General features: G+C 42.7%; 1 protein-coding gene across 1 annotated transcript in view; it reads right to left on the reverse strand.

Annotated features, from left to right (window-relative positions):
- Window positions 1–18,103, reverse strand: part of SNX1 (sorting nexin 1) — an 81,620-nt gene that overhangs the window by 46,340 nt on the left and 17,177 nt on the right. Inside the window, exons 3-9 of the mRNA XM_069765744.1 lie at window positions 12,093–12,214; window positions 11,541–11,607; window positions 10,930–10,973; window positions 10,255–10,396; window positions 9,756–9,834; window positions 3,543–3,618; window positions 117–230 (exon numbers count right to left, since the gene is read on the reverse strand). Of these exons, the coding sequence (XP_069621845.1) occupies window positions 117–230; window positions 3,543–3,618; window positions 9,756–9,834; window positions 10,255–10,396; window positions 10,930–10,973; window positions 11,541–11,607; window positions 12,093–12,214 (644 nt within the window). The remainder of the gene's footprint in view (window positions 1–116; window positions 231–3,542; window positions 3,619–9,755; window positions 9,835–10,254; window positions 10,397–10,929; window positions 10,974–11,540; window positions 11,608–12,092; window positions 12,215–18,103) is intronic.

Consider the following 18,103-nt stretch of genomic DNA (forward strand, 5'->3'; position numbering starts at 1 on the left):
AACAATTTAGAAAAGACAGAACAACACAAAAGTCGGTAAGTAAAGTTGTCAAGAATTGACACTGCTCTGAAAAGCTTAAAAAAAAAAAAAAAAAAAATTCGGCATCCAGCACTTACAATGTCGGACTCATTCATCTTTATGGTCATTTTGTTGACGGCATCAGTAGCTCTAGTGAACATCTTGAGGAGTCCAGCTCCACTCAGAGTCTGAGTGCTGACAGCGCGGGGCAGCTACAAGAGGCAAAACTTTGGTTGAAGAATTATAAAATCATAATACAATCCTATAATGCAATGTCTAATGCTTTTTATTGTAAGAAATAATGCATAGCCAACATGGAGTATCAATGAAGTATAACAAACATAAGCAAAAAGGGAAAAAAAGGAATTTTGTATTCATCACCATAAATTTCTTTCGTAACCTCATTGGGGGTTAAAAGGAATCTGATGCCACAAGGCGAATGACACTAAGAACACATCTTAACATTAAAAAAAAAAAATTGTCATCTCTGCACTAACCGGTTTCTCCTCGTCTTCAGACACCCAGCTATGCAGTTAATGCAAAACAACCAGTAGAAGAATGCAAAAACAGTAGGAGAAGCAAAACAATGACTATCCAAAGAAGAGAAGGTCCTCTGTCCCCCAGTGAAGGCTACAAGAAATATTTTATGGCGAGTACAAAAAAAAAATCGTCTTTTCTAAAGCATCTCATTGGGGGCCACAAGAAACCATGTCTCAAGGCAATGACTGGGGTGGTAAAACTAATAGTACTGCAGAAGAATAACAATCCCTGAGGCTACCACTTGGGCAACCAGCATTTGCAATACCCTTCTGCAAAGCTCTGCATCCGCAGATGCAAAAGATAAGAGCTCTGAAAAGATGTGGACTGAAGACAAAAGTTGGTAGCCTTACAGAGAAGAAGAACAGACTACTAGAAGTAAACAACCCAGGAGGCTCTTACTACCTAGATGGAGTGAACAGGATCCAAGCTGATGGTGCCCTGGCTTGGCCCGATCTTGCAGAATGATGAACCCAGCAAGCAATGAAGCCCTAAAGTCAGAGCCCTGCAAGGGTATACCGGGATGACAAACAAGGCACCTGACAGACAGGTAAAGCTGCACAGCTCTGACCATGTCAGATCATGTAAGGACCTCTCAGGGAGATGACGGGCAAAGTGCATAAGGAAGGAGAGCAGTCTCCCCATTAAGGTTGAAGGCAGAAAACACATTGGGGAGAAATTAGGGAGCTGGATGCAAGTCCACCCTGTCCTGGAGAAGGAGTATGACAGGAATAAGACACCTTTGAGGAACAAGCCTCACCTGATGGAAGTGATCACTAAGGTAACAAAAAAAAAAAACACCTTGCCAGAAAGATGTCTCTAACTGGCTGGAAAAGAGGAGACTGAAAAACATCCAAGACCAGATAAAGGTGTAGGGGGACCAAAGCCAGAGTACCCTCTAGTGCTTGTCTGCAAAATGACCTACAAAGCAGTCTCAGCTAGATGGTCTGACTAGCATTGGACAGTGTCAAAATACCAAGTGGATTGCGTGTGCGATCTTCCTTGCTGTACTGACTTGCTGGAAAAAAAATGACCAGAATACCATCTGCTTCACTTGTGCAGTATGTCCTGTCTGCGGGTCTCAGCTTGACTGACTCATCTGTGAAGAGGCACTCGCTCTGGGAAATAGTCAGAGTCCTGATAGGATCTGTTACATGCTACCGCCTCCTGGAGATTCTCAGCCTAAGGCCACGTTCACACATTCAACATTTTGGTCAGTATTTTACCTGCTATTCAGACTTATTAAGGAGAGTGGTCAGAGTACTGACAGGTTCGCTAGGTGATACATTCAGCTAGAAAATCTTTGCTTGCTGATCTGAAACAGCTTGTGAAGGGGTCAAAGTACTGTGTTGCTCGCTTGTACATCTTTTAGATGTTCTGACTCACTTCCTAGAATGTCTGGAGCCGCCATAAGACAGAGGAAGCACTACAGGCCAAAAAGGAAGATATGGCAAAAGAGGCTGTAAGAAAAGGCATACTAAGGGTACCGTCACACTATACGATTTACCTACGATCACGACCAGCGATACGACCTGGCCGTGATCGTAGGTAAATCGTAGTGTGGTCGCTGGGGAGCTGTCACACAGACAGCTCTCCATCGACCAACGATCCCGAGGTCCCCGGGTAACCAGGGTAAACATCGGGTTACTAAGCGCAGGACCGCGCTTAGTAACCCGATGTTTACCCTGGTTACAAGCGTAAAACTAAAAAAAAAAAAAACAGCACATACTTACATTCTGGTGTCCGTCAGGTCCCTTGCCGTCTGCTTCCCGCACTCACTGACTGCCGGCCGTAAAGTGAAAGTGAAAGCACAGCCGCTGTGCTCTGCTTTCACTTTACGGCCGGCAGTCACAGTGCGGGAAGCAGACGGCAAGGGACCTGACGGACACCAGAATGTAAGTATGTGCTGTTTTTTTTTTTTTTTTTAGTTTTACGCTTGTAACCAGGGTAAACATCGGGTTACTAAGCGCGGCCCTGCGCTTAGTAACCCGATGTTTACCCTGGTTACAAGCGAACGCATCGCTGGATCGCATCGCTAGATCGGTGTCACACACACCGATCTAGCGATGACAGCGGGAGATCCAGCGATGAAACAAAGTTCCAAACGATCTGCTACGACGTACGATTCTCAGCAGGATCCCTGATCGATGCTGCGTGTCAGACACAGCGATATCGTAACGATATCGCTGGAATGTCACGAATCGTACCGTCGTAGCGATCGAAATGGCAGTGTCTGACGATACCCAAAGCTGTTCTGGAGAGGCTTGGTCCTTGGAATCCCAAAACCATTCTACTGCTTAACACAACGCACTACACTCTGGGGGTGGAATTCAAAAAGGCAAAAGGACTATCTGCCCCAGCACATGATTTTTGACTGCGTCAATGTACTATGGTCCTGCCACTCCGAAGAGAAAGAATAGAGACTGACCACTATGAGCTTTTTTTCTCCATTACTAATGGCCTATCCCACTCTGTTATACAAAACTAAAGAAAAAAAGTTTAGAAATCTGCCGGAGGGAAAAAACATAAGCAAAAAGAGGTGCAAGACCCAGACCAGTGTTTCCTCCTACCTAACTTTAAGCTAAACTGAACAGCTAGGTGGCAGCAGGCCAGGGGTAGTCTGTTAGGGAGGGACAGATTTTTCTTTTTAGAGTTAGCTTCCTGGTGCCAGCAGATTTCCCGTGCCCCCCAATGACACGTCTGTAAAACACTTATAATAAACATCAGTGTGCTGCCCAGTTTTTTTATTGGACATCACACAGACCACTGGGTACGTCCTATTCTAATCCCCAACATAGGATCAGAATAAGACATGCTCAGAATTTCAAAAATCTCATTATCAGATCTGTCATTTTCATGGATGTTCGAGTGGTTATGTGAGACTCTATGGTTCAGAGTGCTGTCCGATAAAACATCAGACAGCACTCGGACATGTCACACAGACGTAATTATATACACTAATATGTATTTTAAGCTTTAACGCTCACCTCTTCCTTCTCCAAAAATTCACGGACATCTGGGTCTTGTAACAGAGTAGGGTGGCTAACAACTCTTTGAAGGTATCTGTATCAAACATGAAGGCAGTGTACATACAACAGTCAACAGAAGTATGAAACCAAACCAAATAGAACACTCTACATATACTGCCCACGAGTTGAATTCTCATAGTCCTCATATCATAGGCATATTAACATCAAATGGACACTCCTACTAGCACTATACAGCCAAATAAATCAATGGAGTACTCAGTCCAAACAAATCTTCCTTTTTTCAAAACATGTAAAGTACTTTTTTTTTTTTTACTGATAGATTATAATTGTCTTTGTATATAATTCTATATTTATATATTTATATAATGATGGTACGTATAATATAAATGTATCACGTTTATTCACGGCCGATATGTATTAATGTGGCGGTAGCACTCTCTCTGTCCCTCCGGTCCGATTGCTGTCCCAGCTTGGTGTTTAATCTTGTCCGGATCCTGTGGTGCGCATGTCCTCTGTGGTGCGTTACGGGGCATGGCTGATGGCGAATAGGGAGAACATATGCGTTCCAGTTACATCATATTTATGGTGATGCTGACACGCAGTGTTGTCCCGCCCGCCGGAAGTGATGTCTTCGGTCGCGCACAAGTCAGGGGACATGCGCCGGCTACGCAGTTTCCGGCTCCTACGGGTATTAAATGGCGGCCCTCACACACCTGATTACCGCACCTTGATAAAGATCTGCGAAACGCGCGTCGGTGGCGGCGTGACACGGGCCCGGCACTCCACGCTGTTATGGGTAAGCCCCCTAATAAATATTAGCATTTAATTGCATATTGATATGCCACCACAGTGTGGATACTTGTGATGCTATATGTGATATGAATGGGAGATGAGCTTCTCATGTAGATTATGAGCACTATGCACTTTATCAGTATGAGCCGGGTACCTGTGACTACCCTTACCCTGTTTTTGTATTATACTTTGTGCTAATGTATTCATTAATTATTTAATAAAGTACTTTACATGTTTTGAAAAAAGGAAGATTTGTTTGGACTGAGTACTCCATTGATTTATTTGGCTGTATAGTCAACAGAAGTAATAGAACTGTGTAATAAATCATCCATGAAATGTAAGATCTAATTATCATCTAAAGTTTAAAATTAAACAAAATTAGTTAAATCCTAATATTGTAAAAAAAACAAAACAAAAAAAAACAAACAAAAAAACAAACAAAAAACAGGAGACTACCTTAAGAAAACGGACTGAACATGTAGTCCTCCATGCGAGTAAAAACTGCATACAAAATTGTCAATGCAAAATGTTGCATTACTGAACCTGTCAAACCTCTATACAAATGTAAGCAACTAATCATAGTCCATGACAATTCTTCAAGACAGAGGAAATCAGTCAGCGTAACACCTGCTTTCTGAACTGAATATACACACGTGGTCAAAATTGTTGGTACCTCGCCTTTAATGACAGAAAAACTCACAATGGTCAAAGAAATAACTTGAATCTGACAAAAGTAATAATAAATCAATCTATGAAAATGAACAAATCAAAGTCAGACATTGCTTTTCAACGATGCTTCCACAGAATTTTTTAAAAATTAAACTCATGAAATAAGCCTGGACAGAAATGATGGTACCCTTAACGTAATATTTTGTTGCACAACTTTTTGAGGCAATCACACGATTCCTGCAACTGTCAATGAGACTTCTGCATCTCTTAACAGGTATTTTGGCCCACTCCTCAAGAGCAAACTGCTGCAGTTCTCGTGTTTGAAGGTTGCCTTTTCCAGACTGCATGTTTCAGCTCTTTCCAAAGATGCTCAATAGGATTTAGATTTAGCTGTGTTTTAGGTCATTATCCTGTTGCAAGACCCATGTCCTGTGGCTGAGACCAAGCTTTCTGACACTGGGCAGCACATATCTCTCTAGGACCCCTTGATAGTCTTGATTTCATTGTACCCTGCCCAGATTCTAGACACCCTCTGTCAGATGCAGAAAAGCAGCCCCAGAACATAACAGAGCCTCCTCCATGTTTCACAGTAGGGACAGTGTTCTTTTCTTGATATGCTTCATTTTTCAGTCTTATGTTCCTTGCTAAAAAGTTTTATTTTTGTCTCATCTGTCCATAGGACTTTCTCCCAGAAGCTTTGTGGCTTGTCAACATGTATTTTAGGCAGATTCCAGTCTGGCTTTTCTATGATTTTTTTTCAACAATGGTGGGTCATTCCATATCAAGTGATCCAAATATGAATAATTTTTTTTACCTGACTTATTGAATTCAACTTTTATATGCAACAATAAGGAAACAAAAAAACAATATCAAAGTGCCAGAATAAACACATCTTAAAGGGAATCTGTCACCTACTTTTTCGTATACAAGCTGTGGCCACCGCCTTTAGGGGCTTATCTACAGCATTCTGGAATGCGAGACCGCTAAGTCTTCTGGCTAATTTCGCAATGCATCTCTGGGAACGGAAGCTGGCGGCAGCCGCGCACATCTGGTTTTTTGTTTTTTTTAGTATTTTTAACATTAGATATTTTTACTATTGATGCTGCATAGGCGACTGTGCCCATCGCTGATTGGTCGCGGCAGCCAGGACAGGCAACTGGCAAGACCAATCAGTGACGCGGGATTTCCGTGATGGAAGTTGCCGACAGAAAGACGGAAGTACCCCTTAGACAATTATATAGTAGACTAGATGGTGGCCCGATTCTAACGCATCGGGTATTCTAGAATATGCATGTCCACGTAGTACGAGGGGCGATCCAAAAGTAATGATAATCGGTTATTTCTATTGCACACAGAAATTAAAATAAAATGTTTTCTTCTCTCTTAGGTACCCACTAGTCCAGGAAAAAAAAATTACTTAAATAGACCACGATTCCCGGGAGCTACATTCATTTGAATATGAACTGCCGAGGAGTGAACATCAAAATGGAGAAAAACGAGCTCAGAGCTGTCATCAAATACCTCTGCTTGAAAAAAATGACTACCAAAGACATACACAGCGACTTGGTGGAAACATTGGGGGACTCTTCTCCTCCATATTCTAGTTGCACGCTGGGCCAAGGAATTTAAGCTGGGAAAAACATAGACGGAAAATGAACATCGTGAAGGATGCCCATCCACGTCCCTCAATGAAGAAAACGTGAAAAAAGTTGAAGAAGTTGTATTGGCAGATCGAAGAGTGACTATCAGGCATGTAGCTGAGGTCACAGGGATCTCATATGGCAGTATTCAAAGAATCTTTGCAAAAGAATTGCATATGAGAAAGGTCTCCGCGCGTTGGGTGCCAAAAATGTTAACCGACGAACAAAAGAAGAAACGAGTTGACATTTCAATAGCAAATCTCGAAAAGTTCCAAGCAGACAAGGAAAATTTTTTGTCACGTTTTTTGACCATGGACGAGACCTGGATCCACCACTTTGATCCCGAAACTAAACAACAATCGATGACATGGAAACGAGCCGACGCCGAAGAAATTCAAAGTGTCAAGCTCAGCAGGGAAGGTTATGGCGTCCGTTTTTTGGGACGCTGAAGGAATTATTATGGTGGACTATTTGGAGAAGGGAGCCACTATTACGGGCTCCTGCTACGCAGAACAAATAAGAAAATTGCGGGAGGCTATCAAGGAGAAAAGGCGCTGCAAACTGCGGGCTGGAGTGTTGTTTCACCAAGATAACGTGCCGGCTCACAAAGCTGCTGTTGCCATGGCTACCATTCAAGAAGCGGGCTTTGAACTGGTGGAACACCCCCCATATTCACCAGATCTAGCCCCCAGTGACTTCTTTCTCTTTCCTTGGCTCAAGGAACACCTCCGGGGCAAGAAATTTGACGACAATAGCGACGTGATAACCGCTGTTGGGGATTTTTTTGAGGGTCAAGATCAAGAATTTTTTTCGAAGGGAATTCTAAGTTTAGAAAAGAGATGGACTAAATGTATAGACTTGTTAGGAGACTATGTAGAAAAATAAATTTATTTTTTGACTGTATTCATTGTGTTTAGTATTGATTATCATTACTTTTGGATCGCCCCTCGTATATTGCCCAGCCCACGTAGTATATTGCGCAGCCACGTAGTATATTGGCCAGTCTAGTAGTATATTGCCCAGACACGTATGTAACAGGTTAAAAAAAAGAGTTAAAATAAAAAATAAACATATACTCACCTTCCGAGGGCCCCTTGTAGTCCTGTCACCCGTGTGTGGTGCACGTGGCAGCTTCTGGTCCCAGGGTTGGTAAGAGCACAGGACATGTGATGACGTCGCAGTCACATGACCGTGACGTCATGGAAGGTCCTTCTCGCATACCATCCTTAGCACCGGAACCTGCCGCATGCACTGCCTAGGACAAACGCGACGGCAGAGGGTGAGAATAACTTTTTTTTTAATTATTATTTGTAACATTAGATCTTTTTACTATTGATGCCGCATACGCATCATCAATAGTAAAAAGTTGGGGACACACAGGGTTAATAGCTGCGTTAATGGAGTGCGTTACACCGCGGCATAACGCGGCCCATTACCGCTGGCATTAACCCTGTGTGAGGGCTGACTGGAGGGGAGTATGCGGGCGCCGGGCACTGCCTGCGGGGAGGAAGGAGCGGCCATTTTCTTCCGGACTGTGCCCGTCGCTGATTGGTCGTGACTGTTTTGCCGCGACCAATCAGCGACTTGGATTTCCATGACAGACAGAGGTCGCAACCAATGAGAAAGACAGAGACGGAAGTGACCCTTAGACAATTATATAGTAGATTGCCAATCTTGTGCCGCCTTCTACCACTTCATGGACTTCACTGTCTTTCCTGAATGAAAAAATCCTTGTTTTTATTTGTTTCACTACATGGAATGACAGTGTGGTATTGCTGAATCCCTGTGATGGGTTCGGCTTCCTGTAACCGATGTTTTCGCAATCTCTCCTCCTCTTCGTAGTCCTGGTTTGTACAATACACGAACTAGATGTTAAGAATACTTTTCTCACTCCATTAGAAAAGTTACTTGGGTGTTAAGATTTGGTGTGACTATGGCCTCTGGAGGCTGGAGCTGCTGGCTTGTCATCTGCTCTGCATTCACTGTCTACCCCTGGTCATTCTCAGGTTGAGCCCTAACAAAGATTTCTCCTCTATCCTCTCCTGCTTCTAAGCTGTAACATAATAAAATAATACAGTCATCTCTAAAAATCATTGATTATTTGGTAAATATAGACCCCACACTTTTAGACCACAGGCTGAACAGATCTGAACTCAAGATTTTCGAATTGACACTCTAATAGTTTTATTTTTTAAAATATGATCCCATCACGATCCCAGCTTGTATTTTGGTACAGATGTGGCTAGGAAGCACATGTGCAGTTTTTGAAATTTTTAAATTAAACTTTTTTTTCAGAAATGCGTTTTAAAGTTTTGCGTTTGGTAAAATATTATCAAAGATACTCTTGTGACACATCTGGTGAAAGCCTGTACAGTTCTGAGCAGAATGGTGTTTATTTTGTTTTGCAATCTTTTTTCCTAGCCTGAGTTATGAGGAGAAATGTAAAGGCAGGCAACACCGAAATTCGCACTTTTTCCAAACTTTGAAAATCAATTAAGAAAATATCTAGAATTTTTTCTTCACATTTTGCATTCTCTGACACACTATTACCAAATAACAAAATCTCAAAAGAATTAAAAATATAGAGGTAAAAATCATCGGTTCACTTGTTTGGAGATGGTCAAACAACTTTTACCTTTAACATGTTTGTTTATAATTTTCTTTCTAATCTCCTGAGACAACTCTTTCCTTCGCTTCCTCTGGTCCATGTTGAGTTTGATACACACCATGTTACCAAACAGCACAGTGAGCATCTGTAGCCCTATATACAGGCCACTCACTGATTCCAAGATTGTAGACACCTGTGATGCTGGTTAGTGGACACACCGCGATTTAACATGTCCCTTTTGTCACATTATTTTCAGGGGTACCATCATTGCTGTCAAGGCCCATTTCAAGAGGTTTATTTTTTTTTTAAACATTCTGGAAGCATGGTTGAAAAGCAATGTCTGACTTTCATTTGGTCATTTTTTATTTATTTTTCCTTTTGTCAGATTCAAGTTATTTCAGTGACCATTGTGAGTTTTTCTGTCATTAAGCGAGGGGTACCAACAATTTTGACCACGTGTGTATATCATGAGATTCCTTTAGGCACCATTTTGCCTCCTACCTCTCCAAAGCAGCTCGTCTTCTCTCCAGAAATTCAGCTGAAGAAGAATCCTCTTTTCCCACCTTCACTTTGGTCATACCTGAACAAAAATAACATGCATCAGATAAGCAGCATTTTCCAAGCAAGAAAAGATGCAAATTTACAAGTATAAACAATAGTTTTGTGGCCATAAAATCGCTTTGCAATATTCTTGATTTTTACAAAGCGAAAAATACTAGATACTAACATTTGACTTCTTCCCAACTTTCAAATGTACCTTCAGAAGCAGACAAATTATTAGTGCAGTCTGTGTGGCCACACAGGGACCCAAGAGGTAGGGGGCCCACATCCACCTCCAAAACAGGTAGAATTGTGCATTATGATGGGCTATTGGACTACAAGGAACCCATATATGGTTCTAGCACAGAGGCCCTCTTCTGTATGTGCCCACAGGGTGTGCCTTGAATATATTCCATGTAAATGGAACTAGGCAAAGAATTAATGTAATAGTACTACTCACCTATGAGGCTTTTCTCAGGAGGTGGAGCAATTATGATGCCTTGATGGGTATGCTTTTCAGAAAGCTTCTCAAAAAGGCCTAGGAAGTCACTGAACCGCCTCCTCACAGTGAAATGCTTGCTTCTGAACATTGGCAAATTGGTCTGGGATAAAAAAAACGCCAAATTGAAAAATAATTTAAACAAATTAAATTCTGTCAATTTTCTCACGTAGACCAATGGATCTGAAACATTTTCTCATATTTCATGACTCCTCTGGAAACTCTGAAGTCCCCAATACAGCTTAGATGGCTGACTGCTAAATTTCCTATGTTTGAGACGCTGTAAGACATCTCTGGTGGCAGTTCATCACAGGGAGAACCAAAAGGATGGTCCGTGTTAAATGAGACATGTCAGATCCTTAACGCCCATGACAACCATCTGCCTAAAGTCCCATACAAATTGGACTGTCGACCAAACCAGTTGACATTGGCCAACATTAGTCTAATTTGTATGAGGTGGTCGTATAGGTGAGACAAATAGGGAGCACTTGCTATTTGTGTGAGGCATTAACCTCCCGCAATAACTAAGAATCCAGTAGACCCCTTCTTACATTGCTGGACCGTACTAAGCCAATCACGTTTCACACAGGCATTAGTGAATAGAGAGTAATGACTTCACTGGCAGCCATTACTTACCTGAGTTGATACTTGATAAGCTACATATGCATTCATACCATCACCTAAAGGAAAGGAATAATCATTACCAAAATTGCTAATTAATCTTGATAAACAATGATCTAGGTATCATAGCACAAGATTAGTAGCCAACAACGTTATCCAGCCTATATAAAAACATTACTGGGAGAAAGCGTGGGGTGAAAACAACAAATCAGACAAACTCGCCTACTATCACCACCGTGGAGGCAGCGAGGGTCTCACTACATAGGAAATGACTTTACCGTTCTTCAGTCAAGTTACTACGATTGGCTGTAAGGTTACTAGACTAGCGTGCCGTAAGAGAAACAATCAACATGGCATTTATATTCAGTTGACCGCTGCTGCCAATCGCAGACCTCTTTGTTTACCGTTCCAGAGCAGACCACAGGAGAGGCCTGTATTTAATCCACAGGAGTGAGAGCAGGCGAGTATATTTAATTTTGCTTTCACATCACCTATGCTCCCAGCATAAACACGCACTAGTATATCTACTGTATGCAATCAGCTCTGCTATGTACTCCAGAGGATTTTTACTAATTACAAACTACATAGAATATAATTAAACAGTCTTCCGAGGCAGAAGCGCTCACCAATCTTCTCTGGATCTGTGATACTGATGTTCAGTTCAAATTGATCCTCTTGTTCTTCCTCTTCTAACTAAAAGGGAGGAAAATGAGTTAATAAGCAATCAGTACCGTGCTAAGTCTTCCTCCCATCTACATCCGGAGTTATGACTTATTTCAGATGACCAAACAATACAAAAAGTTGTACCTGAGTCCAAAGCATGATGGATTTAATTCATTTTTGGTTCTGTTTTTAACAAAGTGCAGATTTATATAATTTTGAGTAATTTTGTAAAGAAGCAAATTTCAGTTAAATGTTTTGTTTGCTTAAAATTATTATTTTCCTAAAGTTAGGGACAATCTACCAACGTGGAATTCATTTCAGCACACTGTCACATTAGTAAGATCATACCAACAGTGACAGCTTGATCTATATGATGGCACAACAGCAAATTTCTACACTGCAGCATCTTGCAATTATTTTTAAGATAGTTTTTCTTATTTTCTGCCTTATGCTAGCGTGTGAAATGGTGGCTATTGCTTCTAGGATAGAAGGTACATGAATCTTTTGCAGATTACCTCTTCATATGTCTTTTGCTTGGAGGTAGCAGAAGCGGCTGCAATAAGTGCTGGGGTACTAAGAGGTGTCTCCTTTTTCTGATTGGTGCGTGAGCTGTCCACGGAAAGCTTGACAGAAGATTCTGTAGACAAAAATAGAATATCAGAAATTTCAAACAAAGAAGGGTTAATCTAGGCACGAAGTCACTTTTTTCTGTGTGTTATTTCAACCCAAATCCTCAGAAATAGCCTCATGGGATCTCTTCTGGGTGGTGCATGCCTAAAGAGCATATATTATATCGGCATAGATCGGTCCATGGACCCGTAGAAGAGCCAGCAAGGCGTGAAACGGCCGTAGTCCGGTAGGTCTCAACATTCATGAAAAAACTCCCCTGACACTTGCACCTCCGCAAAAATCAATGTAACCAATTTTATGGATTAAAACCACATCTTGAAGAAGGATCAGGTGAGTGCGGTTTTTCTTGTTACTTTTGCCGATAGAACATCAGAAAAGAGACAAGACCACAGAAGAAAAAAAAGACCAAATTCACTGTTTTAGTTTCACATTTGCCTGTTATAGATGAGGATCAAGTAGCAGACCCTTTACCACACAAGAAGCTTGTACTTCATCATAATCAAGGCAATCAGAAGCCGTCAGCCCAGGGGCCTACTGAGGCTACATTCACACATCCGTGAGTTACCATCTGAGTGAGAAAGACTTTTTTCCTCAGGTGCCACCCAAATTGCATCTGTTTCCTTACCCATTGTCTTTACAATGGATCAGTTTAGAAGCGGATTTATCTTAGATGGAACTCTGAAGTTCTGTGCCTTCAATGTTTCATCCATTTTATGTGGATCTCTATAGACTTTAATTGAGGAGTCTGATCTGCAAAATAAAGCAGGATAGGACATGCTCTGGGTCTTATGGATCGGACAAATGGATCTGGTTTTTAAAAACATGTGTGCATGGATCAATGAAAGTCTATGAGTCCATGGGTTGTTGGAGAAGAAAAAAAAAGCAGATAGCACACCATGTCACACAAATGTGTAAATGCAGCCTTACACTAATAACAAAATCAGAAGGATCAAACCTGTGAAAACCCAACGTATCCAGGCCAGGTTTCCGCAGCAGATGATGATGGAAAGCCAAGAGAAGCTAGAGTGATGAAGGATTCAGAAGAATATCTAGAACCTACCAGCAACAGAACAAAACACGTCACTGCTCTGCGTGCTCTACCAGGATGTAGACCTAGCAGTTATCTTACTCAATAGGAAGAAATTGGCAACACCACAACTACAAAACAAGGAAGTGACCCCCCAGTGCAGGGAGGGCAGTGTAAATATACCTGGGGTGATGGATTGGTCATGCAGGACCAAGTACACTATATCTTAAAGGGGTCTTATCAAGTTCGCCATCCCCCTTCCCTGCTTCGTGTGGATGACATGTACTACGTCATCCAGTGTCCAGCATCGCGCTGCTGTGCAGGCGTATTTCTCTCTGCCCTGTTGAGGGCCTAGTAAAGTACTGCAGTGCGCATGTGCAAGAAAAGGCCAGAGAGCGCTGGCGCACTGCAGTACTTTGCTCTGCCCTGGACAAGGAAGAGAGAAGTACGCCTGCACAGCAGCGCGATCCTGGACACTATGTGGATGACGTAGGATGTGGGCAGGAGCACGGCATTACAAAAAGAAAAAAAAAACAGTGATGCCCATTGGACCGCACTGCCCCATAGGCGAGTATAATAAAAGGCCTTTTTCTCGTTTTGCAGGCAGGATTGGGGGTATGTATACAGCATATTAGAATATGTATATTAGGGCTTACAAGTACTGGCATTACCTCATGAACCTGGTGACAGGTTCCCTTTAAATTGCTTTAATAAGTTAGAAAGCAAGAAAATAAGTTTGCAATTGACATGCTTATTCTTTCTGCAGTTTTTCCATGGAGCATGGCCTCCAGACCCTGGCCAATTACATGCAGTAGTTGCATTACAGGACAAGGGTTAACTCTTAACATTCCAGTCAGCTCTCAAGCCCAATGATTTCTAAGCAGCAAATAGGAGCTCACTCCCCCACATCCCTTCTCTCAATTTCATCTGAAGAGATGTAGTGCTAAATCACTAGCCTACAGCTTTCACAGCAGGTCTCCTAATCACTGCTCTCTGACCTGTGTGCTTGTTCAAATGCAGTGTTATCACTATGTGTAACTACAGGTATAACAGTAAAGACTCAAAACAAACCAATGATAGCTGAAAGTGTTATAGCAGAAGTGTACTGGGTTTTATAGCTCTAAGGGTATGTTCACACGTTCCTGATTTCCATCCTTTTTTTTCTGCACTAAAAACCGCAGCTCTTGGCAGAAAACGCAGGTGCGTTTTTTGGTGCGTTTTTTGATGCGTTTTTTAGTGCAGTTTTCTATGCAGAGTCTCTGTGTGTTTTCTAGGAAGTTTAGGGTTAATGGCTGAAAATACCCTAACCCTACCCCTAACCCTACCCCTACCCCTATTCTAACCTTAGTGGGGGGAAAAAAAAAAAAAATTCTTTATTTTTTTATTGTCCCTACCTATGGGGGTGACAAAAGGGGGGGGGGGGGGTCATTTACTTTTTTTTTATTTTGATCACTGAGATATAACCTATCTCAGTGATCAAAATGCGCTCTGGAACGAATCTGCCGGCCGGTAGATTCGGCGGGCGCACTGCACATGCGCCCGCCATTTTGGAAGATGGCGGCGCCCAGGGAGAAGACGGCCGGACGGACACCGGGAGGCCGGGTAAGTATAAGGGGGGGGGGGGGGGGGGGAGATGGGGGCACGGGGGGGCATCGGAGCGCGGGGGGGTGGCATCGGAGCATGGGGGGGTGGGATTGGGGCACGGGGGGGCAGCCACACTGCAGCGGTTCTGCACCACAAACCGCAGTAAAACCCGCAGATATTTTTTTCATCTGCGGGTTTCACTGCGGGTTTGACCTCACAATGGAGGTCTATGGGTGCAGAACCGCTGCAGTTCCGCAAAAAGAAGTGACATGGTACTTCTTTTTTACCGCAGCTATTCAGTGCGTTTTTTTTTTTTTGAATTTCAGGATCATGTGCACAGTGGTTCCTGTTTTCCATAGGGTACAGTGTACTGTACCCTGCATGGAAAACAGCTGCAGAACCGCAGCGGCAAAACCGCTGCGGTTCCGCAGTAAAAAACGCACTGTGTGAACATGACCTTATACTACAGTTCTATTGACCAGAGCGGTCACTCAAGGAGAGAAGCTCTGCCAGAAACCAGGAAGTGAGGAGACTATGGAAATTGCATTGCTCTGAACGGCTCAAAAGAAAACTTGAGAATGCCTCTTTAATAACAAAAACATAGCAGCTGGGAGTGCCCTGGAGGAGGCCTCTTCATGTGCTTTGTGCAGGACTCCTTGCACTCCCCAGCCTATCCCTTCTGCTCAGTAATGACTCTAGTGGTCTCCTGATTGCAATACAAGTGACAGATCACACACTCAATCACCCTACAAACATTTACACTGCTCTTATTGTTCTCTATATAGTGCTGTTAGATGGCAGACTCCCTTAACCCCTTTAAAACACAGCCCATTTTTCGTTTTTGAGTTTTTCGCTCCCCTCCTTCCCAGAGTTATAACTTTTTTATTTTTCCGTCAATATGGCCATGTGAGGGCTTATGTTTTGCGGGACGAGTTGTACTTTTGAACAACTCCATTGGTTTTGCCATGTTTTGTACTAGAAAACGGGAAAAAATTCCAAGTGTGGTGAAATTGCAAAAAAAGTGCAATCCTACACTTGTTTTGTTTGGCTTTTTTGCTAGGTTCACTAAGGCTACGTTCACATTTGCGTTGCGTCGGGCGCAACCGCGGCGACGCATGCGTCCCTATATTTAACATGGGGGCGCATGGACATGCGTTATGCTGCGTTTTGCGACGCATGCATTTTTTTTGCCGCAAGCGTAGGGCGCAGAGGACGCAGCAAGTTGCTTTTTTTTTTTGCGTCCAAAATTCGGCAAAAAAGGACGCATGCGTCGCAAAACGCTGCGTTTTAGCGTGCATTTTGTTGCGTTTTTGTTTGCGTTGTGCGTTGCGTCTCCGACGCAACATCGCACAACGCAAATGTGAACGTAGCCTAAATGCTAAAACTGACCTGCCATTATGATTCTCCAGGTCATTACAAGTTCATAGACACCAAACATGTCTAGGTTATTTTTTATCTAAGTGGTGGAAAAAAATTCCAAACTTAGGTAAAAAAAAAAAAAAATTGCGCCATTTTCCGATACCCGTAGCGTCTCCATTTTTCGTGATCTGGGGTTGGGTGAGGGCTTATTTTTTGCGTGCCGAGGTGACGTTTATTGATACCACTTTGCTGCAGATACGTTCTTTTGATCACCTGTTATTGCATTTTAATGCAATGTCGCAGAGGCCAAAAAAAGTATTTCTGGTGTTTTTAATTTTTTTCTCGCTATGCCGTTTAGCGATCAGGTTAATCCTTTTTTATTATATTGATAGATCGGGCGATTCTGAAGGCGGTGTTACCTAATATGTGTAGGTTTGATTTTTTTTTTATGGTTTTATTTTGAATGAAGCGAAGGGGGGGGATTTAAACTTATTTTTTTTTATTTTTTTCATATTTTTTAAAACATTTTTTTTTTTACTTTTGCCATTCTTCAATAACCTCCATGGGAGGCTAGAAGCTGGCATAGCCTGATCGGCTCTGCTACATAGCAGCGATCAACATATGTAGCTGAATTACAGGCTTGCTATGAGCGCCAATCACAGGGTGGCGCTCACAGCAGCCAGCATCAACAACCATAGAGGTCTCAAGGAGACCTCAGGTTGTCATGCTGATGCATCGCTGACCCCCGATCATGTGACGGGGTCAGCGATACATGCATTTCCGGCCCGATGGCCGGAAGCGGTAGTTAAATGCCGCTGTCAGCGTTTGACAGCGGCATTTAAATAGTTAATAGCGGCAGGTGGATCGTGATTCCACCTGCCGCTATTGCGCACAGATGTCAGCTGTACAAAACAGCTGACATGTCCCGACTGATGTGGGCTCACCGCCAGAGCCCACATCAAAGGGGGAGACACGACATGCGCCGTACTGGTACGGCGCATGTCGTGAAGGGGTTAATAGGGGTATTCAGGTCTTATAAAGGAAAGGTTTATTTCTCTGATATGCAATCACTAATGATTGACAGGGGTCCAATTTCAGATTTAGAGCTGTGACCCCTGAATAGAGAGGCCACAGAGTTTCCCTGCACAGTGGCTGCTTGGGGAGCTTGTCTTCCACGCAATAGAGAATTGTTAAATGTCCATTGTTCAGCATTTCCTATTGCAGGGCACTTCTACAACTGAACCCATGATGGCAAATGACAGTTATTGTAATGTTGAACAATGCTAGTAGCAATCTTCCAAACCATCAAAAATTTATAATTGCATATTTATTCATGGCAAATATCTCTTCACTGGTCCAAGAACAGCACCTATAACATAATCTAGGTATTTTTGTGGTTTCTGGTGCTATAAAGGCAACTGATTGTACAGAATTAGGGTATGTTTCCACGGTCAGTAAACGCTGCGGACTGGAAATCTCATCTCCACTATGCGTGCACAGACGCCTTCCGCTTACCTGCGGCGTGCCTTTCCAGACCGCAACATCTATTATTCTTGCGGAGACCCTCAATCTCCGCAAGATAAATATCACAGTCCAATGTATAGGATGCGGTGATTTCACACGGTTCAATCACCGAGTGTACAAAAGCCGGCAGCGCTTTGGATGGAGCGGACATGTGCTGCAGAAACATACCCTTACTAGCCTCCATCGATGCAGTGCACAACTTGGTGTGACACTAATAAGCTGGTCAGATGGGTGGTGGACAAAAGGGCAACTTTACTTGACCATAGGCTGTCACTCAGATGATAGACTGAAATTGCCTCATTTTGCACCAATACCATGCCAACTATCAGATATATAAGAAAGCAAAGTGCAGTACTGTCCCTTTTCAGGAATATACATAATAGTGCTCTAGTACTACAAAAA

The sequence above is a fragment of the Ranitomeya imitator genome, chromosome 4, assembly GCF_032444005.1.
Source record: "Ranitomeya imitator isolate aRanImi1 chromosome 4, aRanImi1.pri, whole genome shotgun sequence".
Taxonomy (NCBI): Eukaryota; Metazoa; Chordata; class Amphibia; order Anura; family Dendrobatidae; genus Ranitomeya; species Ranitomeya imitator.